Raw genomic sequence first — 26,510 nt, forward strand, 5'->3', positions numbered from 1 at the left:
CTCTGTGGTACTCTTGTGGCGGATCCAGTGAAGGTCGTGACCGAACTGGGTTCCCACAATTCTTCTGTTAGCTCTAGTTCTCATCTTCCTCAATCCTTCCTTCTTCATAAGCCTGTTCTTGAATCTTATCCTTTAGATTTCCACACTCATCTCCGCCTTCCCTATAACGTTCCTCTCTCTCATTCTGAACTTCAGTCTGCCCTGGCCCTCTGCGGATCTACAGAGGCGGGCTCGGATGACGTTCATTATGAGATGCTTCGCCATCTCCCTCCGTACACGTCTCAGTATTTACTGAGTCTGTATAACCAGGTCTGGGAGTCATCATCCATCCCTGAGGACTGGCTCGATCCGTTGTACTCCCTATTTGGAAACCAGGGTCTCTCTTAAGGTTTTGTCCCATACTTCTTGGGGAGTGGATAGACGCACGCTCTTCTATTTGCATTCCTCTCACGTCGTGTCTAAACTCGATTATGGTTGCCCTGCATACTCTTCTACTTCTCCTTCTACTCTTCGCGTCTTGATCCTTTGCACCATACTGGGTTGCGCCTCAGCTCTGGTGCTTTTCGTTCTTGAGGTTATCTTGAGATGATTTCGGGGCTTTTTTTAGTGTCCCCGCGGCCCGGTCCTCGAAGCAGCCCGTGACAGCTGACTAACACCCAGGTACCAATTTTACTGCTAGGTAACAGGGGCATAGGGTGAAAGAAACTCTGCCCATTGTTTCTGTCTGGCGCCTGGGATCGAACCCAGGACCACAGGATCACAAGTCCAGTGTGCTGTCCGCTCGGCCGACTGGCTTCCCAACTCAACTCCTACCCTCAGCTTGTACGCTGACATTGGCTTTCTGTCTCTCCAGGACCGCCGTGATCGCCACAGTCTTCGCTATCTTACGCGATCCTTACAGCATCCTCACTCTCGCCTCTATTGTGCTTTGACTTTTACCCCTCCTGTAGTTCCTGTTCCTCTTCACCACCTTCCTCTTTCTCTCCGTTTGTCTCGCTTACAAGATTCTCTTTCGGTTCGTATTACTATTGTTTCTCCTCGTATTGTTCCATCCTTGCCCCTGTGGAGGGTCCCCCTTCCCAAATTTTGTACTTCTCTGACCCGCATCACTAAAGCTTTTACCTCTCCTACAGTTCTGAAACGCCTCTTCCTTGAGCACTTTTCTTCTCACTCCCACTCTGTTCTCATCTTCACCGATGGGTCTAAATCTGCTGACGGTGTGAGCTACTCTGTTGTTTTTCCTGACCACACTTATATGTGTCGCCTTCCTCCGGAGGCTAACATCTTCACAGCATAACTTTATGCTATTCTCTATGCTCTTCGTCTCCTACTTTCCCGGTGTCAGTCCTCCTTCGTGGTGGTAGTTGACTCTCGTAGTGCCCTCATGGCTTTAGGGTCCTTTAATCCGGTCCATCCGGTGGTCATCGAGATTCAACATTGGCTGTTTCTTATCTCCAGTAAATTTAAGTCGGTTGCGTTTTGCTGGGTTCCCAGCCATGTTGGTGTCTCTTTAAATGAGTGTGTGGTTGCTGCCGCTAAGGACGCTATCCACACTTGTCCCATCTTCCATAAAGGTATTCCTTATTCCGACTTTTACCCAGTTATTCATGCCTCCATCCTTGCTCGCTGGCAGAGTTGTTGGTCTTCTGTTATATATAACAAACTGCGTACTCTTAAGTCGTGTGTCCCAGTGGCCTTCCTCCTGCTACCGTAACTGGCGGTGGAAACGGCTCTGGCTAGGTTACATATTGGCCATACCCGTTTAACTCACGGTCACTTAATGGAGCGCCGCCCTGCTCCTTATTGTCCAAATTGCATTGTTCCTCTTACAGTCGTGCATATCCTTGTTGAATGTCCTGACTTCCAGGATGAGCGTGTGTCTTGTTTTCCGACCATCCCCTGCGGTCGCTTGTCCTTTGATAGAATTCTTGGCGACTTGAATACTTTTGATATCGTTCTCCTTATGTGTTTTTGTTCTCGTATTGGCATCCTTGATGATATTTAGCGCCCTCTGATTATCCCATACATTTGATGGTGCTACATGGCCTTCCCGGTTTGGTGCCTTCTATTGATAATTACTTACTTACTTCCTCCCTCCCTCAACAACACCTCACTCACCCACATTCTCCTCCCACAATACTGTTTTTGCTTTTATTCACTATATACAGACGTTATATATAAGTATCTGCATGTTTTGTTCACCACAACTGTACAACTAAGTTGATATAGTTAGTTCAGGCACTAAGAGATGCTGCTACACACAGTCAGGTGGCGGCTGCCTCCCTCACACATTCAAGGTCAGACGCACTAAAATTTCACCCCCAACAATACTGTTTGTGGTGTTATTGCCCTATATACAGACGTTATATATAAGTATCTACATGTTTTGTTCACCATAACAAAACTTGTTAGTTTTGTTCAACTAAGCCAGTATAGTGCCCAAAGAGCATAGTGGCCACCCCTACCAACATGACAAATCATGCAGATGTTGCCACACCCATCACCAAAATGGCTTCTTCCCCACACTCCTTTTGCTGTTATTACACTGTATATACTGTATATGTTATATATAAGTATCTTCATTCGTGTTCACCATAACGAACCACTAAGTTGGTATGCTGAGTGGCAGTGGCAGCCAGTGGCAGCCCACCACTGGCTGCCACTCCCTCCCTCCCTCACCTCACCTGACTCACCACCATTCTCCTCCCATCATACTGTATTTGCTTTATATACAGACGTTATATATAAGTATCTGCCTGTTTTGTTTACCATAGCGAACAACTAAGCTGGTATAGTGAGTCCAAACAGTAAAAGGTGGTCACACAGAGTCAGCAGACAATGCTACCTCCCTCCCCACCAAGATTACTCCTCCCACTACAGCGCTATTTATCACAACAATTGAGCTATTATCAGAATCCTGGTCATTTTTATCACCGTCAAGGGTCTTCTGTAATAATATCATCGCTAAATAATAGCATGCAAATGTATATTATGGCATTTTTAGGTGATGCTGTGGTTACAAGCTGCACAGCAGTGCTGTGAGCTCATGCTGCGTGCGTCAGGCTTGGTAGCTCACTCAACACTGAGGCCCCTAACACCCAGGACTTGGCCCACGATTTTTTTTTTAAATGGCATCTGTTTACAAGAGCCCTGATGAAGGTGTGGTGAACCCCGTGTATCCGCGAGCCGTTTAAATCTTGCGTAGTACTCAATACATCATATGATGTGGAGCGCAAGTTACTGCAAGTCACTGAACACATCATATGATGTGTTGCGCAGTTAAAGGGTTAAGGACTTGCCCAAAACGCTATGCGTGCTAGTGGCTTTACAAGAATGTAAAAACAACTTAATTTCTATGTTCTCTGTTAACCCCCAATGTACCTTCTTGAATATAAATAAATAAATAAATAAATATATAAATATTTACCAGTCTCCGTGGTGTAGTGGTAAGACACTTAACTGGTGTTCCACGAGCACTTTGTCATGGGTTGGTATCCTGGCCGGGGAGGAAATTAAGTAAGTACAGTAAGTAACTGTAGCCTCTGTTTAACTCAACAGTAAAATGGGTACAGTACTTGGTTGTAAAAACGATTCTTCGTGGGAGTTGTATTCCAGGGACCTGCCCAAAATGCTACGCGTACTAGTGGCTGTACAAGAATGTAAAAACTCTTGTATATGTCTAAAAAAAAAAAAAAAATAGATAGTACTTGGTTTTACTCTTAAACTGGTTGAGGGAGGTACAGCTTTTGACATGATTGGGGAGGTCATTCCACATTTTGGGTCCCTTGATTGTAGAGCATTTCTAGTTTGGTTAAGTTGCACTCTTGGAATATCAGAACCCTAAGCACAAATACCATAATTACCATAATTTAGATAAGGATAGATGAGAGAGTAAGTTGAGAGAGTTGACTGTGAATGCCTAATCAACTGTGAATGTCTGATTGACTGTGAATGTCTGATTGAATGTGAATGCCTGATTGACTGTGAATGCCTAATTGACTGTAAATGCTTGACTGACCATAAATGCCTAACTGATTGCTACCACAACAGTGAATGCTTGACTGCCTTTGGTTATGAATGCCTGTGACTGGTTTTTAATGTGAATGCTTGACTGACTCCTGACTAAGTGAATAGTTCTGACTGGCTGCCACATAACAGGCAGTAAAATATGTGAAAGGAAATTCTGGAACCGGTGATGCAGATATGAAAGCATTTAACCCTCAAACCATGAAGGGGTCCAAATGGCTTCAACACCCACAGGCACAACAACAACAACAAAAATAAAAAAAATTCTTTCGTCTTATAAAATTGTTCATTTGTGTTCCCTGATCACAGAAAAAATAACCAAAAAATCATAGATGGCATATTTTAGCCGCAATAGGGTAGGAAAGTCTGGCAAAAAAAGGGGCGTTGACAGAGCCCTCGCCAGACGAGATCTACTCCGCCCGAGCTGTCAGGCGGCAGTTCCCACAAATATATTATTACCTAATTATTTCAATGTCTCTGATTGATTTTTTTTTTTCAGTAATATTAATCAATAGTGTGAATTGTGATATATTTATATAATAAAATGTGTGAACCATCACTGTACTCAAAATTATGGTGTGCATATTAGTGATTCAATTATTATGTTCATAAAACAATAAGCAAATAGTTTTGCTGTTCTTACACTATACACAGGTTATATATGAGTATCTACATGTTTTGCTCACCATAATGTACCACTAAGTTGGTATTGTGAGTCAAAATGCAACAAGGAGTGACTGCCACACATCAGCCAGCCACTCGCTGCCACTCCCTCCCTCAACAACACCTCACTCGCCCTCATTCTCCTCCCACAATACTGTTTTTGCATTTATTCACTATTCATTTTGGATACATTATATATAAGTATTTACATGTTTTGTTCACCATAACTGTACATCTAAGCTTGTAGGGCGAGTAAAGGCACAAAGACGTAGCTACTCACACAGTCAGCTGGCGGCGGCTGCCCTCAAGGCTAGAAGCACTAATATTTTTCCTCAAAGAATACTGTTTGTGGTGTTATTACACTATATACACATATTATATATAAGTATCTACCTGTTTTATTCACCATACCTGTACAAATAAGCTGGTATGGTGCCCAAAGACCATAGTAGCCACCAGTAAACAACATGACAAGTCGTGCAGACGACGTACCTCCCTCACCAAAATGGCGGCTCCCAACCTACTCCTATTGCTGTTATTACACTCTATACACATGTTATATGTAAGTATCTACATTTGTGTTCACCATAGCGAACCACTAATCTGGTATGGTGAGTGCAGTCAGTAAAAGTTGGCCACACGCAGTCAGAAGACGACGCCACCACCCCCTCTCTCCCACAGCCTTACTCCTCCCTCCATGGAGCACAGCGCTAAATATCACCACAGTCCCGCTATTATCAGAATCCTGGTCAGTTTTATCACAGTCAGGGGTCTTCTGTAATACAGGCATACCTCAGTTTAAGAGTTTAATTGGTTCCTGGAGACGCCTCGTATTCCGAAAACTCGCATTCCGAAGCTAATTTCCCCATAAGAAATAAAGGGAAATGAATTAATCCGTTCCTGACTACCCCAAAAACCCCACATCAAACTAAATTTTTATACCTAATTCATCTAAATAAACCTACAAAACTATGTTCAAGTTATTACTTACCTTGCTGTTGAATGCTGTAGGCGTATGGAAGATGGTGAGGAGGTGGGAGGAAGAGAGGAGTTACTGTTTGGAAGGGGAGTCCCCTTCCATTATCACATCAGGCAGTGAGGACTTCACTGGTATGCACACTCTGGCACATTTTGCCTGCATACCACTAGGACTTGCTTGTTTTACTAAGAATTTGTCTAATGACACTTGTTTTTCCCTACATTTTAACACTTGTCTGTAGTAAGACATCACATTATCATTTAAAAGGTCAATGCAACGGCCTGCTACAGCTTTATCTGGGCGAGTTTTTTCAACAAAACTTTGCAGTTCTTCCCATACTTCACACATTTTCTTAATCAAGAAGGGACATCCTCTACTGCCTCTACTCACAGCTATTTTCTTAGGTTGAACCTTACCACTGGCTTTCTTGAGACCCATGGCAAGATATATAATGACAACTTTTATGCTCAAATGGCCAAAAAACTGTAAATCCTTGTGAAGAATTCAGGTGGGATAGTCACTGGACACGAGACACTGGTAAACTGAGGCGCGATCGCCATGCCACCACGCGCCAGTCGGCCTGTACACGTATCAACAAACTCGCGTCCCGAGGTAACCCTCGCCTTCCGAGGCATATTTTTGGAGTAAATCCTGCTCGTCTTCCGAAAAACTCGCATATAGGGACACTCGCATTCCGAGGTACCACTGTACTATCATTGCTAAATAATAGCATGAACATACAGTATATATTATGGCATTTGTAGGCGATGCTGTGGTCACAAGCTGAACAGCGGTGCTGTGAGCTCATGCTGCATGCATCAGCCTTGGTGGCTTACACCCAGTAATGTTGGCCTGGATTTGTTTTCTAGGTGGCATCTGGCAACTGTCGGTTGTGACTGCACTATAGCTGCCCCGATCCCAGGCGGGGCGTTTAAATTATAGCGCTAGACACAAAATCGTATATATATGATTTGCGAGGTTTCGGTTTTGTCACTGAAATCATATATATATGATTTGCGCGGTTTAATGGTTAAGAAGATCATGAGATGGTCTCACCACCTCTTCCTTCCTCCTCCTCACCCCTCCCCATACACCAACACCACTCCTCCCTCCCTCCTCACCATCTCCCATACGCCAAAAAGAGTCATCAGTAAAGGCAAATTGCAGTTAAATGTTCACTTATTTTATTTATGGTTTCTATTTATGACTGATTGTTTTGTGTATGAATAATATGAGTAGTATTCTGTATAAAATGTATTTTCAAGTTAATATTTTTGGGTGTATGGAACGGATTAATTCAATTTACATTAATTCTTATGGGAAAATTTGTTTCGACTTACGAATTTTCGACATACAACCCATCTCTGACAGATTAAATTCGTAAATCGAGGCCCCCACTGTATTACCTAATTATTTCAATGTCTGATTTTTTCTCAGTTTTTTCATTAATATTATTTGATAGTGTGTAGTGTGGGAAAATCCTAGCAGGAAATTTTCTTTTTATTCTATTTTTTGTTACTTGAATATTATATTATTATTTGATTATTTTTTAGTTAAACCTAAATATTATTTTGGTTATTAGTTAATGCACTGTAAATTCTAATTCAGCCTGCCAGAACTTATAACACACAATGGGAGGGACATTTGCTTACACCACTGTGAGTGGATAACTGTAAGCACATGTTTATCTTATTATACAAAATATAAATTATAAATCATACCACATATGGTGGTCTAATCTACTGTTATTCTTATTGCTAATTAAATTATGAGCACTACTACTATGTCTACAGTTTCAAAGATTATAGGCCTTAGCTGATACTGTAGGTGTGGCCTGGATAATTTCCCCACTTCTGTTTAGGGTGTGGCTCATGTGCCTCAGAGTGCCACATAATGGCGGCTATCTGGAGGTCTGCAAGGCTTGGTGTACAGCAGGGTAGCAAAGGATTGTTATGTTGTGGGGCCAGCTATAACTTTAGGTAACTTCTCATCAAGACATTTCTGCCAAATTAACCCTTAAACCGCGCATATCATATATAAATAATATCAGTGACAAAATCGAAACCGCGCACATCATTTATATATGCTTTCGTGTCTAGCGCTATAATTTAAACGCCCCGCGTGGGATAGTGGTAGTCATCGGCGAGCCTCAACCGACCATAAACAAACCCCGCCTGGGAAAAAAATCCAGCGTGGGTCCCCTTTGTGTACTGGCCTCAGTTACCCGGCGGACACCATGGCGAGCGCATCAATTTCCAACGACCGACCCCGCTCAACAAGGCGTTCCTCGCGACCTCTGATCGAGGATAAAATTAATAGGAATTTGCTCCCGGATGGTGATGAGTCTGATATTGACGACTCGGACTTTAATCATGACTACATACAGCCCTCAGAGCAACCTGTCCTCTTAAAAAGAACGTCGCTTTTGGCCGTTTGCCCGTATGGCCGAATTTGGACGTACTGTAATTTGAAATTGAAAAAAAAATGAAAATAAATTTGGGATTTTTTTTTCAACAACAGTAAGTTAAGGGTCCTCTGATAGGTTAGGTGGGCAAAAAATTCTCATAAAGTTTTAAAACGTTATGAAAAACGTTAATTTAAAGTGTCCTCTTATAACCTCTGCGCGTACGCCGGCCGACTCAATAGAAAACAGAACAGAACGTCATTTTTGTGAGTCGATTTCATTTCAAATTACGTCCAAATTTAGCCATATCGCGCATACGAGCCAAAAGTGACGTTCTTTTGAAGAGGACGGGTTGCTCAGAGGTGGATACGACCGACGACGAGTGTGAACATGCTGGCTCCACCAGGGCTAGGCCTAGCATCTCGCCCTCACTCGACCCCAATTTGTGCAAGACCACACAGTTCATGTGCTCCCTTGCAAGATATTGATGTTTTGCTCAACGAGTCTGAAGAAGGTGAATCATTTTCTGGTTTTAGTGACTTAGAAATGGAAAATAGTTTCGCTAGTGCAAGTGGAGTGTGTGGTGTTGCCACGCGACAACTTGTCGTGTCAGCAGCATCTGGCCAAGCCATGCGGCACCGCATGGCACCACATGAACAAAGACCCTCAACATAGAGGAATTTTCCATCACCGTCCCTGCCCGTCCCTACTGTTCCTAGACCTGCTTCAGCTCCTGGTCCATGGTTTCCTCACCATGGTGCCGCTATTGGCTCTCGAAAGACACCTGGTGTTTTTGTGATGGAGTGATGGGACAGATTTTGTTCCACAAATTCCTGTTTTTGATAATTCGGATGTTGGAATTACAGACATTTTCCCTGATAAAGGTTCAGATATGTGTGAAATGGACTATTTTACTGCATATTTTGATGAGTCGCTAATGGAATATATTGTTCATGAAACGAACAAATATGTGACTGATCTCATTGATGAGGAGGAGTTATCCGTTTATTCACGTTTGCAGCAATGGAAAAATACGACTGTAGGTGAAATGTATGTGTTTTTGGCACTGTGTATGTTGATGAAACATTGTGTCAAACACGTACTCGACCATTATTGGAGCAAAGACCATACTGTTCCAACACCAATTTTCAGCAAATATATGTCTCGAGACCGATTTGCAATAATCCTCAGGTGTCTTCACGTTGCAAGTGATGAAGACCAGAATGATGATGATAGACTTTGGAAGGTAAGTAACATCCTGAATGAACTTATCGGAAAGTACAGGGATTTCTACGTACCAGCTTAGTTGGTACTTAGTTGATTGACGAATCCCTTGTGCTTTTCAAAGGACGTCTTGCCTTCAAGCAGTATATTCCCTCCAAACGCCACCAATTTGGATTGAAATTCTTTGTACTCTGTGACTGTGAAACAGGAATAGTGTTACACATGATAATGTATACGGGTACAAATGTAGACATTCCTGCTAATGACCAACATGGCTTGTCGGATAGTGTTGTGAAGGCACTGCTTGCACCATATCTGAACAAGGGCCACATATTATACACAGATAACTATTATACCAGTCCCTTGCTAACTAGGTTGTTGTTTGATAATAGAATTGGAGTGTGTGGCACAGTGAAGGCAAAACGAAGGGAAATGCCAGTGTTTCCAGGTGCTATGCAGGTTGATGATTGCGAGCTCAGAAAAACAGGTGGAATACTTTCAGTGCGGTGAAAAGACAGGCGTGAAGTGAACATGTTGACCACCATTCATGCTGGAACAGTGCTGGACAGTGGCAAGGTGAACAGAACCACAAGAGAAATAATCAATAAGCCAGATTGTGTCTTGGACTATAACATCAACATGCGTTTGGTGGATAAATGTTATATGATGGTGGGGCAGTAGAGTGTGTATGGAAAACAGTGAAGTGGACCAAGAAAATGTTTTTCCACCTTGTTGATGTAACAATGCTGAACAGTTAAAATATGTATCTTGTCAAAACAGGTGGTAAACGTAATTTCCGTGCATTCAATTTTACTGTAGTAACACAACTACTAAAGAAGTTTGGCAAAGTAATTCCTGGTGTACAGTGGCCCATTCTGAACCCGGTATTGCACCATGCTCCAACACCCAGGCTCGCATACAGGAATGCCTTTATGACACACAATCTCAGGTTTTATCACCAACTGGAAAGCGTGCAGTAGGCCAGCATGCGTGTGTTGTATGCTGGTCAACAACCAAGAGGGAACAGAAAAGAAAAATAGTGATGACATGGTGCATAGCATGTCAGGTCCCTCTGTGCCATGTCCGATGTTTTAACAAGTATCACAGTCTTGATGACTTCTAAATGTCCAAGACTGGTGCCAAAACATGTAAATACAGAATAAGTGGGTGTATATAGTTAAAATAAATAATAAGAAATTGTATATTTTATTGAGAAATAAGACATCTTTGTGCAAATACTTGTGGCACTAATATGTGGATACAATATACATTGACAACAGTTTTATGTTTATAAATATTCATGTAAGAACATATTGAACCACACCAGTGAAAAAAATGGCTGTAAAATACGCCATAGATACTGTAAATAATAACTCGAACATAAATTTGCGGCAACTCGGGCTCTTCCTCCGTCGCGCCTGACTCACCCCGGGCGCACAGCGGTCCAGCGAAGATGAGGCGTGACGTCATCGCTCATCTTCTCGGCTCATTTACAGCATTGGTATGTACAATTAAATTTTTGTATTATTTTTCCCATGCTCAGGGGACAAAAATAAAGAGATTAACACTTTCGCGCTCTCGGCGCTCAAAAAAAAACAATACCCCAGATGCTTTCGGCACTTCGCTCGCCTACGCGGTAAGACCGAAAAAGTGTACACTCTTTTGACTGTCCTGACAACAATTGAAGGCGCACGTATTTAAATTTGGTATCACTGTGTTCGCAATGAAATTGTCTATAAGAGCATACCTATAAAATGCCACCAAAGCATAAGGATTATCAACATCAAATAAAAAACTATGCAGATCACTCGCCGAGAGCGCCAAACAGCAACAAAATGTTTCCACTCTCTTAACCCTTAAAGTGCGCATCACTTCATATGAAGTGTAAATCGTTTTACCAGTCAACTGCGCTTCACTTCATATGAAGTGTATGGGTACCGCGCACGATTTGAATGGCCCGCGGTGTAGCTGGGGGTCCCATACGCTGCCCAGGGGCTCTAGTAAACAGCGGCCATTTTGAAAAAAAATCCAGCTCACGCTCCGATGGCATGGGAGGCCTCAGTTTAGCGAGAGTCACCATGGCGAGCGCACGGTCAAACGCCTCACGAGCACGCATCACTCAGTCCCTCACCCCAGAGCAAATAGCCCACGAATTATTCTCTGAAGGTGAAGAAAGTGTGTTTGACGATTCAGACAACGATGAGGATTATACACAGTTGTCGGGAGATAGTAGCAGCAGCAGTGAAAGTGAGAATGACCGCCATGCCATGGCGAGGCCTATACGCTCTCCCATGCCTCCTCGCCCATTTTCTACCCCAATTCTACCACGACCTCACAGTTCCTGTGGATATTTTCTGTTTGAGGGTGACGAGTCAGAGGGAGGTGACTCCTTTTCTGGGTTTAGTGACTCAGATCAAAGTTTTATTGAGCCTGTGGCTGGTACCAGTGGTGTAACTGGGCGAGAAATTGTCGCGTCAGCAGCATCTCGCCCAGCCAAGCGCCACCGCATGGCACCACATGAGGGACCAAGACCCTCGTGTTCACGTGCACCCACCTCACGTGCACGTAGCCGCCGTGCTTCTCGCAGACGGTATTCAGCTCCTGGTCGCCGGTATGCATCGCTTCCTCGCCGTCTTTCCTCTGCATCTCGCAGGACGCCTGGTGTACTTGAGTGGAGTGATGGTGACGACTTTATTCCTAATATTCCTCACTTTGACGATAAAGATGTAGGGATTACAAACCTTTTCCCTAATCAAGGTGAGGACATGGCTGAGATGGAATATTTTACAGCATTCTATGATGAACCACTCATGGAATACATTGTACACCAAACGAACCTGCATGCTGCTTACCTGATTGAGAGGGAAATCACAGAATTTTCACGACTGCAGCGTTGGAAAAATACCACAGTGGCGGAAATGTATGTGTTTTTGGCACTCTGTTTGTTGATGAAGCACTGTCACAAACATGCAATAAATGACTATTGGAGCAAGGACAAGACAATACCAACACCTTTATTCGGGAAATATATGTCACGAGACAGGTTTCAGATACTCCTCAGGTGTCTACATTTTGGAAGTGTTCAGGACCGAACACCTGATGATAGACTGTGGCGAGTGAGGCACTACATGAACGATGTTATTGGAAAATTCAGAGATTTTTACGTACCAGCACAGAAGCTGGTGGTTGATGAATCTCTCATACTTTTCAAGGGACGTGTTCCATTCAAACAGTACATTCCCTCAAAACGAAACCGATTTGGCCTGAAATTTTTTGTTCTTTGTGATTGTGAGACAGGATACGTGTTACACATGATTCTGTACTCGGCTAGTGATGTAGACATTCCCGGTAACGACGAACATGGATTCTCGGGGAGTGTAGTGAAGACCATCATGGCTCCGTGGATGAACAAGGGACACATTTTATACACAGATAATTACTATACAAGTCCCTTGCTAGCTCGGTTCTTGCTAGAAAATAGAACCGGATTGGTTGGTACAGTAAAGCCACAACGAAGGGAAATGCCTGTGTTTGACAACGACATTGCAGTTGGTGAGTGTCAGAGAAGGAAAAGTGATAACATTCTGTCAGTTCGGTGGAAAGACAAAAGAGAGGTGAACTTGTTGACAACAATTCATGATGGAACAATGGTGAACAGTGGGAAAGTGAGCCATAAAACAAACGCACCACTATATAAGCCAGACTGTGTTTTAGACTATAATATCAACATGCGGTTGATTGATAAATCAGACATGATGATTGGCACTGCAGAGTGTGTGCGGAAGACATGTAGGTGGACGAAAAAGTGTTCTTCCATCTTGTGGACATGAGCATGCTGAACTGTTTCAACATGTACCTTGTGAGAACTGGACGTAAGCCCACTTTCCGTGACTTTGTATTTGATGCTGCAATACAGTTATTAGGAAAGTTTGCAAAAGATGTCCCAGGTATTCAGCGGCCCATCATAAACCCACTGTTGCAGCATGCTGGTACTCCACGCCTCGCTCACACTGAAGGCTTCCTAGCACACAAACTTAAGTATTTGCCACCTGGTGTGAAGCGTGCAATAGCCCAACGTGATTGCTTGGTGTGTAAAACAACGACACGTAGAGACAAGAAACGGAAGCTTGTGCAAACATGGTGTGAAACGTGTGGTATCCCATTATGTGCTGTCGACTGCTTCAATGACTACCACAGTCTAGAAATCTTCTAAGTGTGCTTCAAAGTGTGTATAGCGTGTGCGAGTGTGTAAATATGTAAACATATAAGCAGAACATATAATATAATAGACTGTAATGACATATTATATTGCCGTAATTGAAAACATTTGTGTGCGCCTGTGTATACTCAAATATGCAACAATTATTGATACAAAATATGTTCAAACAGTATTTGAAACACAATTAGTGAAAAAAAATTAGATAAAATGCGCTTAGACATTGTAAATAAATAGCGCGAAAATATATTTGTGGCAACTCTGGCTGTTTGAGGACCGCGCGCAACATCTCCCGGGCGTGTACTGCATGAGCGACCATGCAGATTGTGACGTCATCGCAGAGCTTCTCGGCTCTATTGCAACAAAAGTAAGTACAATAGAATTTTTTTTTTATTTTTCCCGTGATCAGTGAACAGAACTTAACAGATTAGCAAAAAAAAAAAATTTTTTTTTTTTTCAAAATGACATGCGCCTGCGTGGATAGCAGGATATTAGACCCCGAGCATGTTAAGGGTTAATGGTTGCGAAGCCTACAGTTGTCCTACATCGCTAATTTTGGTGTCATTGGAATCGCAATAAAATTCTCTACACGGACATATGCATATGAATGTTTAATATAGGTAATTGCCCACCCGCAAGAGTGTGTGAAGTGGAGAGTAGTTAGCCGCGAGCGCACTGGCGAAAACACAGGGGGGAAATCATGCTTGGAAAGTTTATACGTTTCCTGACCCTACTTTTCTATGTACGTATTTCTTTTTTATACCAATGTGTTCGCAATAAAATTTTCTATAAGATGAACTGTATAACATTTGTACAAAGCATGTGTAAGAGAAGCGCCAAATATAGAACCACGTCGCTCAGTATGCGTTCGCGGCAGAAACGAACGCATTGTTTTCGTTCGTTTGATGTTTGTCATGTTTATACTTGTTGAAACATTTTATAATTTGTATGACAGTGATCGCAGTAAAATTCCCTACACAGACATATACATAACACATACAAATATTTCCCACGTGTTGGATATATCAACGGCTAAAGGGAACCCACTGCCACACGCTCGCCACACCCCCAAACATACTTTGTGTATTTTTTTTTTTACTCATAGAAGTTTATATGATATAATATTCATTCTGGTACCAAAAAATTTGCAAATAAATTCTCTACAAAACAAAAGTATCCCCATCCATTTCGGTTAAAAAATGGAATTTATAGAAATATTTTTTTGATTGACGAGAAAAGTAGGCTGTTATGCGGAATCGTAAGAAAAAAAAGCGACGAGTTATCTCTAATCTAAAGCACGAAAGTGTTAAAAAGAAAAAAAAATTGGATTTTTTTTCGTTGCACCTGTGGATGTTAATCCTCAAACCGCTAGGGGCCCAAATGGAATTCTCACCCATAGGCGCAACAAAAAAATAAAAATCCAAAAAATTCTTTCGTCTTATAGAAGTCCAGACGAGGTCTACACCGCTCAAGCTGTCAGACGGCAGTTGCCACAAATATATTTTTACCTAATTATTTCAATGTCTCTGATTGATTTTTTCTTACTTTGTTTTGCAGTAATATTATTTCATACAGTGAATTGTGGTATATTTATATAATAAAATGTGTGAACCATCGCTGTACTCAAAATTATGGTGTGCATATTAGTGATTCAAGTATTATGTTCATATAAACAATAAACAAATAGTTTTGCTGTTGTTACACTATATACACAGGTTATATATAAGTATCTGCATGTTTTGTTCACCATAACGAACTACTAAGTTGGTCTTGTGAGTCAAAAAGCAACGAGGAGTGACCGCCACACACCAGCGAGCCACTCACTGCCACTCCCTCCCTCAACACCACCTCACTCACCCTCATTCTCCTCCCACAATACTGTTTTTGCATTTATTCGCTATACACAGACGTTATATATATGTATTTACATGTTTTGTTCACCATAACTGTACATCTAAGCTTGTATGGTGAGTAAAGGCACAAAGACGTAGCTACTCACACAGTCAGCTGATCGGCGGCCGCCCTCAAGATTAGACGCACTAATATTTCTCCTCCAACAATATTGGTTGTGGTGCTATTACGCTATATACACACATTATATATAAGTATCTACCTGTTTTATTCACCATACCTGTACAAATAAGCTGGTATGGTGCCCAAAGACCATCGGTAAACAACTTGCCAAGTCGTGCAGACGATGCTCCTCCCTCACCAAAATGGCGGCTCCCAACCTACTCCTCTCGCTGTTATCTCACACTATACACACGTTATATATAAGTATCTACATTTGTGTTCACCATAGCGAACCACTAAGCTGGTATGGTGAGTGCAGTCAATAAATGGTGGCCACACACAGTCAGAAGACGACGCCACAACCCTCCCTCCACAGCCTTATTCCTCCCTCCATGGAGCACAGCGCTAAATATCACCACAATTCTGCTATTATCAGAATCCTGGTCAGTTTTATCACAGTCAGGGGGCTTCAGTAATACTATCACTGCTAAATAATAGCAGTATCATTTATATTATGGCATTTGTAGGCGATGCTGTGGCCACAAGCTGAACAGCGGTGCTGTGAGCTCGTGCTGCGTGAGCCAGCCTTGGTGGCTTGCTCAATACTGACGCTCTAACACCCAAGAATGTTGGCCTGGATTTTTTTTCTAGGTGGCATCTGGCAACTATCGGTCGTGGCTGTACTATAGCTGCCTCTATCCCAGGCGGGGCGTTTAAATTATAGCGCTAGACATGAAATCATATATATGTGATGTGTGCGGTTTCGGTTTTGTCACTGATATCATATATATATGATATGCGCGGTTTAAGGGTTAAAGCCATTTGGACCCCTAGCAGTTTGAGGGTTAAAGGAATTAATAATGGTTCCCTAAACATATAAGTACAGGTATGACATGGATAAGGGGGAATGTATAATGATGAGTAAACGTACTTGGTGTGAGCTTTAAGCTCCTTCATAACCAGCTACCTATCCAGCATTCTATAGTGCACACTACAAATACAAGCTTATTAGACAGTCGGATACTTAAATTCTCCTATTGTGGTAGAGGTGTTGCTGCTGTAGTTCACTTAGTAGGATAGAATAAGATGTCTATCGTGCGTAACTCGTGTCACAATTCTCTCAGGAGCACTCGTTTCGTGTGTTTTGTTATGATTCTCTGTGTGTAGTGATGCTGCTTCCCTCTCTATTCCAATAATATCCTGGTTCTACTTTTGATTTAATTTAAGGATTTAGGGAAGCATGCTGTACTTTACTGCTAATTATATTATATTCAGTCCTAGTGAATACTTTTTTATTAAGTTTAAACACTAGACTAAGGTTTAAAAGAAATGAGAGATAATATATATATATATATGTCTTGTTGATGATGTCACAGAGTCTCCTGTTCTCTGAATTGTAAGGGTAACTGTTGTTATTATGTGTCGGATTTCCGACATGTAGTGTCATATATTTATATACATGTATGTAAAATGTGTGAACTATCGCCATACTCAAAAGTATGGTTTGCATATTAGTGGTTTAATTATTATGTTCATAAAACAATAAACAGTTTTGCTGTCATTACACTTTATACACACACATTATATATAAGTATCTGCATGTTTTGTTTACTATAATGAACCCTAAGTTGGTATATTGTGTCCAGACAATAACAGAGGTCGCTACACGCTAACATGGATGAAAATTTTTCTGACTGATAGAAAAATGAGGGCAGTAATAAGAGGAAGTGTATTGGACTGAAGAAATATTAAAAGCAGAGTACCACAGGATTCAGTTCTTGCACTGATAATGTTCATTGTCTACATAAACGATCTTCCAGATGGAATACAGAATTATAAGAACATGTTTGCTGATGATACTAAAATAATAGGGATGATAAGTAGCCTAAATGATTGTCATACCCTTCAAGAAGACCTGGACAAAATAAGTATATGGAGCACCACTTGGCAAATGAAATTTAATGTAAATAAATGCCATGTTATGGAATGTGGAATAGGAGAATATAGACCCCACACAACCTATAAATTATGTGAGAAATCTTTAAAGAAGTCTGATAAAGAAAGAGATCAAGGCGTGGTTCTAAATAGAAAACTATCACCTGAAGATCAAATTAAGAACATTGTGCAAGGAGCCTATGCTATACTTTTTAACTTCAGAATTGCTTTTAAATACATGGCGAAATACCAAAGAAATTGTTCACGACTTTTGTTAGACCAAAGCCAGAATATGCGGCAGTTGTATGGTGTCCATATCTTAAGAAACACATCAACTGGAAAAGGTACAATGACATGCCACTAAGTTGCTCCCAGAACTGAAGGACAAGAGCTACAAGGAGAGGTTAGAGGCATTAAATATGCAAAACTAGAAGACAGATGAAAAAGAGGTGATATGATCACTACGTACAAAATAGTAACAGGAATTGATAAAATTGATAGGGAAGATTTCCTGAAACCTGGAACTTCAAGAATGAGATGTTATAGATTTAAACTAAACACAGATGCCGAATAAATATAAGAAAATTCACTTTTGCAAACAGAGTGGTAGACGGTTAGAACAAGTTAGGTGAGAAGGTGGTGGAAGCCAAGACCGTCAGTAGTTTCAAAGCGTTATATGACAAAGAGTGCTGGGAAGACGGGACGCCACGAGCGTAGTGCTCATTCTGTAACTACACTTAGGTAATTACACTTAGATAATTACACACAGTCAGCTGATGCGCCCTCACCAACATTCCTCCTCCCACCATACTTTTGTTCTGTTATCACACAATATACATGCACACTATATATAAGTTTCTACATGTTTTGTTCACCATAACTGTACAACTAAGCTGGTATGGTGTCCAAACAGCATAGTGGCTACCCTACTCAGCAAGACAAGTCACACACTAGCCAGCAGACGACACCACCTCCCTCACCAAAATGGCTCCTCCCATCATACTCCTTCTACTGTTACTATACTATATACACACACATTATATATAAGTATCTAAATGTTTTGTTCACCATAACTGTGCAACTAAGCTGGTATGGTGTCCAAACAATATAGTGGCCACAAAAAAATGCATGGCAAGTGACACAGCAGCTAGGAGACAACAGCCTCACGCCCTCCCTCACCAAAATTGCGTCTCCCAACATGCTCATTTTGCTGTTATTATACTATTTTGTATTATAGTATTATACTATACTATTTAAGCTTAAGGGTTAAATTGACTAGGTATCAGGAAAATTGTTTTAAACACAATATACATTAATTTGTTACAATGACATTGAAATATTATTAATCATGCCTTTCTCCTTTATCATCCCCCAGAATTGAAGACACGTCCTCAATAAGTGTTAGGGCATCGTCTAGCATTTGCCTTAACCAATCAGAAGGACTGAAATTAGAAAAGGACTACCATATGCGAGTAAGTTAAGAGGTTTATTTATAATTATCAAAAATATTTTCTGTTGATATTGATGCTTTTTACTGAATATGAACTAGACTGCTCTACATAAAGGCAAAGCTACATCTTCTGGGGAGGATGGAGTTACTTACAGCACACTGTATGCTTCTGTTAGAGAAGCATACAAAAAAAAAGAGCCTTAGAAAAACAGTCCTGAACCAAAGGGGCCACCACAAACTGAGGAGAAGAGAGAAAAGAGAGCACTCGCTTCAACAACCAGGACTGCTCAGGCGGCGCATGAGCAGGCCAGAGGTGAAAGAACGCCCGAGAAAGCTTGCAGAATGGAGTAGAAGTGACATCCATCCCGAATGCAAGCTGCAGCGGTCCACCAGCGCCGCACGATATGAGGCGACAGTATTTGGCATAAAATCACGATCCTGAAACAACCAAGAGAGAAAGGACAAAACAACCCGATCAGAAATCGATGACAACCTACAGAGACAAAAATTGCTGAAAGGACCGCCAGGAAATTTCATACTGTCGTCTAGACGAAACTCACAAGTGGGACACCATCAACGAAGCCACCTGATCACCATAAAAGTGCTGATACATCCGCGTCGTCTAAAAGACCAGATGCGAAGAGTGGAGGAGAAGATTGAACCAGCCATGTACCGGACCGGACCAATCTGCTGAAAGAGGCGGAGCCGCGGGAAGACCCTCGGGTTCGGACATCGAGCAAGAAGCTCCTGAAGCCAAGGCTGGGCCGGCCACCAAGGAGCCAACAGGACTACTCTCCCCTGATAAGTCTCCAACCGAGCCAGGATCCGGAGCAACAACCGGACTGGTCAGAAGATGTACAGGTAACTTCACCTTGACCAGTCCAACCGAAAAGCATCGACCCCGACGGCTTCGCAGTCTGGGAAGGGCACCACATAAACTGGAAGGCGCCTCGACCACGCCGATGCAAAGAGGTCCACCTCTGGGTGTCCATACGTCTGGCAGAGCCAACTGAACGAGTCGGCGTCAACCGTCCATTCCGTGGAAGGGGAATGAACAGAGACAGGCCGTCCGCCAGGACATTAGACACCCCCTGAACATGAATCGCAAGGAGAGCCAAACCCCGAGAACTCAGTAGACGAGTCACCAGAAGCGACCAGCCCTAAAGAACCAAGGACCGCATCGAACCACCGCGGTTCAAGCAATGATCCACCGGGAAGCAGTCCGAATGGAGCTGGACCGTTGCTCCTCGAGCGACACAAATCCTCTGAAGCAAATGCCACACCTCTGCAAACTCTCGCGCCATGCTGTGAGCTCGACAGAAGGACGGACCCCACTGACCCAGGCTGACCTGGTGAGCACTTGGCACAAAACCCCAGCTGAGAGACAAGGCATCCGTGAACACATCGAGCGACGGCTCAGGGAGGCGCCACAGCACAGAACCCCGAAAAAACCCACAGAGGAAGTCAGCGACGCAGCAGCCGACGCAAGGCTCCTGGGATTCGAACCCATCAATCGCGAGAGCGGCGGAAGGGACGACCCCGAAGAAACCAGAACATCTGCCGAAGCCAGATCCGACCCGATGGGTAGACCAGCATGACGAAGTTCAGGCTCCCGCACAGCTGCTCGAACAACCGACGTGTGACCCGGGTGCACTGGAAAAACAGCCGGTGGCAGGACCGCAGCTGTAACAGTATCACAAGAGGGAGAGACAATGAAGCGGTCCGAGAATCCCACACAAGACCCAGCCGCGTCCGAACCTGAGAGGGAACCAAATGAGACTTCTTCCAGTTCACCAAGAACCTGAACCCGGCGAGCTGGGAAAGAACCAAATCCCTGGCGAGCAGACACGCGGACTGGCTGGGAACCCACAACAGCCAGTCGTCGAGGTAAGCCAGAATCTGAACCCCTAAGAGATGCAAACAGGTCACCACGACCCGGGTAAAGCGTGTGAACGCTCGAGGTGCCAGATTCAAGCCGAATGAAAGGCAACGAAAGCAGAAAGCTTGTTGCCCCACAACAAAAACCGAGCCAGTCCCTGAACCCCGGAAGAATCTGGAAGTGCCATTACGCGTCCCGGAGGGCCAGAGACACCATCCAGGCACCCGGTGCCAAAAGTAGCCAGACCTGAGACAGAGTGGTCATCCGAAAGGAGGGACAAAAGACCCAGGGATTCAGATTAGGCTAGTCCAGTATGAATCACAGATTTGCACCATCCTGTTTCGGAACTGAAAAGAGGCGGGAAACCCACCTGAGGGACGTAGTCGTTTCGACCACACCCAAGCAAACCCACTCCCGGAGGACCTGACAGAGCACAGGAGAAGAAGCCTGCCCTGCCAACCTCGATCCCCCCGAAGGAGGAGGAGTGACCCAACGCCATCGCAGGCCAGAGGAACGACCCGAATTGCTCACAAATCGTGGGACCAAGCGAGAGCAAACAGCGCGAGACTCCCCCCTATCGTCCTGTCAATGGGGCAACCCGTGAAAGGGCCAACGACCCCTAAGAGAGCCCAACCGACGCTGAGAGCGATCACTGCGCCGACCAGACGACGACGGCGCCAGAGGAGGTGCCGGCCCCGAATTTGGCATGACTGGCTTACAATGACTGAAGGAACCCCAAGACTTGGCACGACCCTTCTGGGCAGGACATCCATGGCCTCCCCGGAGAACTTACAAGTCCGACAAGGCCGTCAACTAGACGAAGCCACCTGCAGAAAATGCACCATCGCAGACTCTGCAAACAGCAAAGGACAAAAAGGGGAAGAAAAACTAAGAGCCAGGGCCCAAGATGGTTCCAAAAATTTGATGAACACCGAATGTCAGCACGCGAGGTGAGAAGCAAAGAACAGACACCGCCTCCCTCAGAAACAGTGCATACAACTCACCCAAAGCAGCCGGCACCCAAGCTGCCGGAGCAAACGCACCGGACCCCCGCCCGGAACCCAGCTCCTCCATACACAGCACCAGCCAGTACAAAGACAGCTCCAGCAGGGAAAAGAAGCGCAAGACCAAAGCCAACTGCCTACGAGCGCACAAATCCTCGGCCCCCAGGGATGCCGAAAGGGAGGGAACTTGCACATGAAGTCACACTTGGCTGACATCATAAGGAAGGACGGGGATAAAGAAGCAAGTCTTGAGGTGCTCCAACTCACTCCCCAGGAAAACCTGAACGACCGTAGGTAACTCTCGCCATTCAAGTGTGCAGTCCGACAGGACAAATACCAAGCCCCTTACGAAGAAAAGGTAGTCTGCCAGCCAGGAAGACTCCTGCACCCTGTAACGCACCCTATAAGGAGGAGCCAAACTCAAAAAGAAGGCTTAATTATCGAGGCGTAATCCAGGTCTTGCAGGAGGTAAGCCGCAAGGGGTCTCCCACACCACCTCAGTGGGACGCGGGAAGCAAAAAACCTCCAGCAGGAGGGAACTGAACAACCCAAGGGAACTCGGAACCAAACCCGGGGAGGAGTCGAACTCATAACAAAATCGTACAGGGAGGAGGATAGGAAAACCCCTCCTCCTGTAACAAGCCCCACACCAAGGGTACCAAACACCCAAGCAGGGACCACTGGGGCACAGGCCCCCCCCAAGTCAACTCCTCCCCAGCCCCGGAATCCTCCACGCCAGAACCCGGGGCCAAGCCGTCCTCCAAACCCTCTACCTTAGGAGAAAAGCAGAGTCCACTGGAAAAGCAGGGATGAAGGGGGCCCGCTGGCGTGGCCCAAAAGCTACGGCAGGAGGACCAGGCTCTAATGCCTCCGCCGCCGATTATTAGCATTAGGAAACATTGCACCTGACACATTAGCATTAGGAAACATTGCACCTGACATATTAGCATTAGGAAACATTGCACCTGACTCATGAAGGGCGTCCTTGCTAGTGCTGGTCCTGTAGGCCTACTGTGAAACCGTACCAAAAACTTTTGAATTTTAGTTTGTTTCTTCGTTGTCCGGTGCTTCACTATAATATCTTTCGTACTCTTTAGGTGTCGATAATAATCTGAGATGCGGAAATCACCATCCCCCCCCCACCACCCACGCCCCCCACACCATCCCCCACACCCCCCACACCATCCCCCACACCACCCACACCATCCCCCACACCACTAACACCATTTGCCCAACCAACCCTCACCCTTTTTCTAATAAAAAGACTATTTTCAGTGTAGATAATGTGATAATTATCATTAAATTGACCCGTGGCATCTGATGAGGAGAGGAGAGTGAGGTAGTGGCTGGTCTCTGGTGGTCAGAAGCAGGAAGGTGGGGGGGGGGGAGGCCGGAGGGGGGAGCATGGAGGCGCCAATCACGTGTTGCCTCTACAGCCTCTACTGACACCACAATTACTCCAGCTTCCCTTGACAACTTCTACCATTGACAACCAGCCTCTACTGACACTATTATTACTCCAGCTTCCCTTGACAACTTCTACCACTGACAACCAGCCTCTACTGACACCACTATTACTCCAGCTTCCCTTGACAACTTCTACCATTGACAACCAGCCTCTACTGACACTATTATTACTCCAGCTTCCCTTGACAACTTCTACCACTGACAACCAGCCCCTACTGACACCACTTGCCTCCTGACAACAACTCTCTCACCAATGCCCCCCTGACACCATTTCATCACCATTTCAGCTGGTTGTCAGCTGCCTGGCTGACAACCTGCCTCCCATGAGAATACGTAACTTACACCACCTGCCCCCTAACAAAAAACCCTAACCACTGACACCACTTGCCTCCTCACAACAACTCTCTCAGTAATGCCCCCCTGACACCATTTTATCACCATTTTTATCACCATTTCTCCCTAGAAACAATGGGTAAGGATAATAAAACACTATATAACTGTTTACACTCTGGCAAATCATAGTTGATGACAGCCAGCTCCGACGCTCGGCCTCGGTGACCGCTTGGACGAACATTCCTCGCTTAATCGAACATTTGTATGTTCCACTGAACATTTGGTACCGAATTCAATTTGTTCGGCTCTTCTGGGAATTCGATAGAGCGGGGTTCGTTAGATTGAGGAAGCACTGTACTATAATCCAGCGGGGCAGCTGCGGGGCATCCGGAAAGGCAACCAACCTCACACATTGCTGTGACTTAAACCTCGCATGCAATGCTAAAGCTGCCTGCACCCGAATATCAGTCTCAGTGGATTGGGTGAGTTGGAGTACAAGCAAAGAACACCACTCGCAGGACTCCAGGTCATAGGTGTCACCGACCCTAACAGGCAGCAAGGCAGAGGTAGACGGTGTCACCCTGAGACAAGGGGACAGAGCAACCTTCAAACTCGCACAAGGCGAGATGGAATTCAGAGGTCTCCTACACTGGACCACTGAGCCCAAATGGGGATTTCCAGGCCCCTTAGGCTGACTGCTAAGGGAAGCCCAGGCGAGGTACTGCTAACCGGTTATCCCAGAGCTACCAAGCAAACAAACTACTAGTATAAACTGAACCTCTGCGACGTGTGCAAGCACGGGGACCTAGTGGAGGGCCACCAAAAACCTACAAGTGGTCCTATACTGCCACACCAGGCAGACCCCCACCAGGCAAATCAAAACAAAAACAAAATAAAAACCCGCAAAAGCACAACGTCTCCAGGTGAACAGAACCGGTCTCTATGCGTATATCAGACAGCTGCACAGTACCTCGTGTCCCAGCCAGCGATGAAATTACCTCCAGTCCAAGGGAAAACAGGAGTAAGAACCACCCCAACTGAACCCCCAAGGGCTGGCAATCACCGTGAAGCCACAGAACCACACGGAGGTAGCCTCTCCTGCACAGCTCCTGGAAGATAACCCTAAGCCACAAAGGCAGTACTTACAGGGCACCTGGGAAAGGTAGCCCTAGGTGCATGCAGCCCCAGTACTCTTGTGTTATTCCTGGCTCACACACCACCAATACAGAGCAACAACACCTCAAAGCAGCACTGCACAAAGAGTAGAGCCAGAGTAATCGACCGTTCACAACAACAACAGCTTTTGAACTGGGGTGAGTTGCCGGCGAGGAGGACTGGGACGTCCCCATCCCCCCTCCCAGGGTGGGTGGGTTGCACAGACAGATGTGCGGCATTTGTGGTGACATCATACTGGTTTCCTTGGTTTTGATTGGGAAGTTCTGTTGCAAGTTTGGCTTTTCGGTTTGCAATTTATTTAATCAGCAGTAGTTTGTTTTGGAATTCCTACCTTTCTGGGTGCCTGTCCTGGTAGATGGCAGACAAAGACTGCTTCCAATTGCACGGGGGTGTCTTTAGGCCATTGCTCCTCGTGCCTTTCTTGAGGTTCTGGCTCTGGTCCCCGGTAGGCCTAGAACTCCTTCGACTGACTGTTGCCACGGTCTAACATATACACATCAGCCCGGTATAGCTCTGGGGAGCCGAAGGGGCTCTCCACAGAAAAAACACTTAGACAAAGGCTTAATACTAATTGAGATTAAAGTATAAATCGTGTAGAAAAAGGGAAAAATGGGGGGGGAGGGGAACATGGCAGAAATCAGCAATTATACAACATGGATAACAAATAGTATTGTTTGAAAATAGCATAACATGGCTTGACATTTAGGGGGTAAGGTGGGTTACATGGAGTTTAATATCTAATATCCAACATATTCAAAGATTTAAGTCATGCAGTATATGGTGGCCATTATGTTGTTTGGACACCATGCCAGCTTAGTTGTACAGTTATGGTGAATAAAACATGTAGATTCTTATATATAACATGTGTATATTGTGTAATAACACCACAAACAGTATGGTTGGTGGAAGGAGGAATGTTGGCGAGTAATAGAGGGAGGGAGCGTCTTCTGACTTTGTGGTGACCTCAATTATTGTCTTGACTCACTATACCAGTTAAGTGGATTGCTATGATGATACCTGCTTGATGGGGTTCTGGGAGTTCTTCTACTCCCCCATCCCAGCCTGATGCCAGGCTCGACTTGTGAGAGTTTGGTCCACCAGGCTGCTACTTGGAGCGGCCCGCAGGCCCACATATCCACCACAGCCCAGTTGGTCCGGCACTTCTTAAAGAAAACTATCTAGTTTTCTCTTGAAGATGTCCATGGTTGTTCCTGTAGGGACAGCACAAGTGATTTGAATAGTATAATCATTGTGATGGAATCCCTGGAATTGAAAGTTCTCATAATCCATCCTATCATTCTCAGACAATGTAAGGAATCTTATCATAAATAACAATCTCAACAAAAATCACATCATTCTGGGAGGTGATTTCAATATTGACCTGGGTCTTCAAAACAACCCTCAAGTTGACTATTTCCAAAACAGCATGCACTCCTTTATGTTAATACCCACAATCACCAAGCCCACCCGAGTCACTCAAACATCTGCCACTACCCTGGATCCCTTATGGACTAATATAACAGCTTCCCTTACATCTGGGGTAATCTATGACAGAACAACTGACCACTATCCTACCTTCCTCATAGCAAACATGGACACAACACCACCAGAAAGCAAGAAACTCTCATTCAGGCTACACAGTGAATCAGCTTTAGGCAATCTCTCTAATGCACTTCACAATATTAACTGGGAATCTGAATTTAATAATACACAGGATATAAACTCATTAACTAACCTCTTT

General features: G+C 44.3%; 1 protein-coding gene across 1 annotated transcript in view; it reads left to right on the top strand.

Annotated features, from left to right (window-relative positions):
- LOC123754470 (cylicin-2-like) overlaps positions 1 to 26,510 on the top strand; it is a 223,701-nt gene that overhangs the window by 172,607 nt on the left and 24,584 nt on the right. The window contains exon 7 of the mRNA XM_069320229.1: positions 18,836 to 18,932. Within this exon, the coding sequence (XP_069176330.1) occupies positions 18,836 to 18,932 (97 nt within the window). The remainder of the gene's footprint in view (positions 1 to 18,835; positions 18,933 to 26,510) is intronic.

Source organism: Procambarus clarkii, unplaced genomic scaffold (assembly GCF_040958095.1).
Source record: "Procambarus clarkii isolate CNS0578487 unplaced genomic scaffold, FALCON_Pclarkii_2.0 HiC_scaffold_107, whole genome shotgun sequence".
Taxonomy (NCBI): Eukaryota; Metazoa; Arthropoda; class Malacostraca; order Decapoda; family Cambaridae; genus Procambarus; species Procambarus clarkii.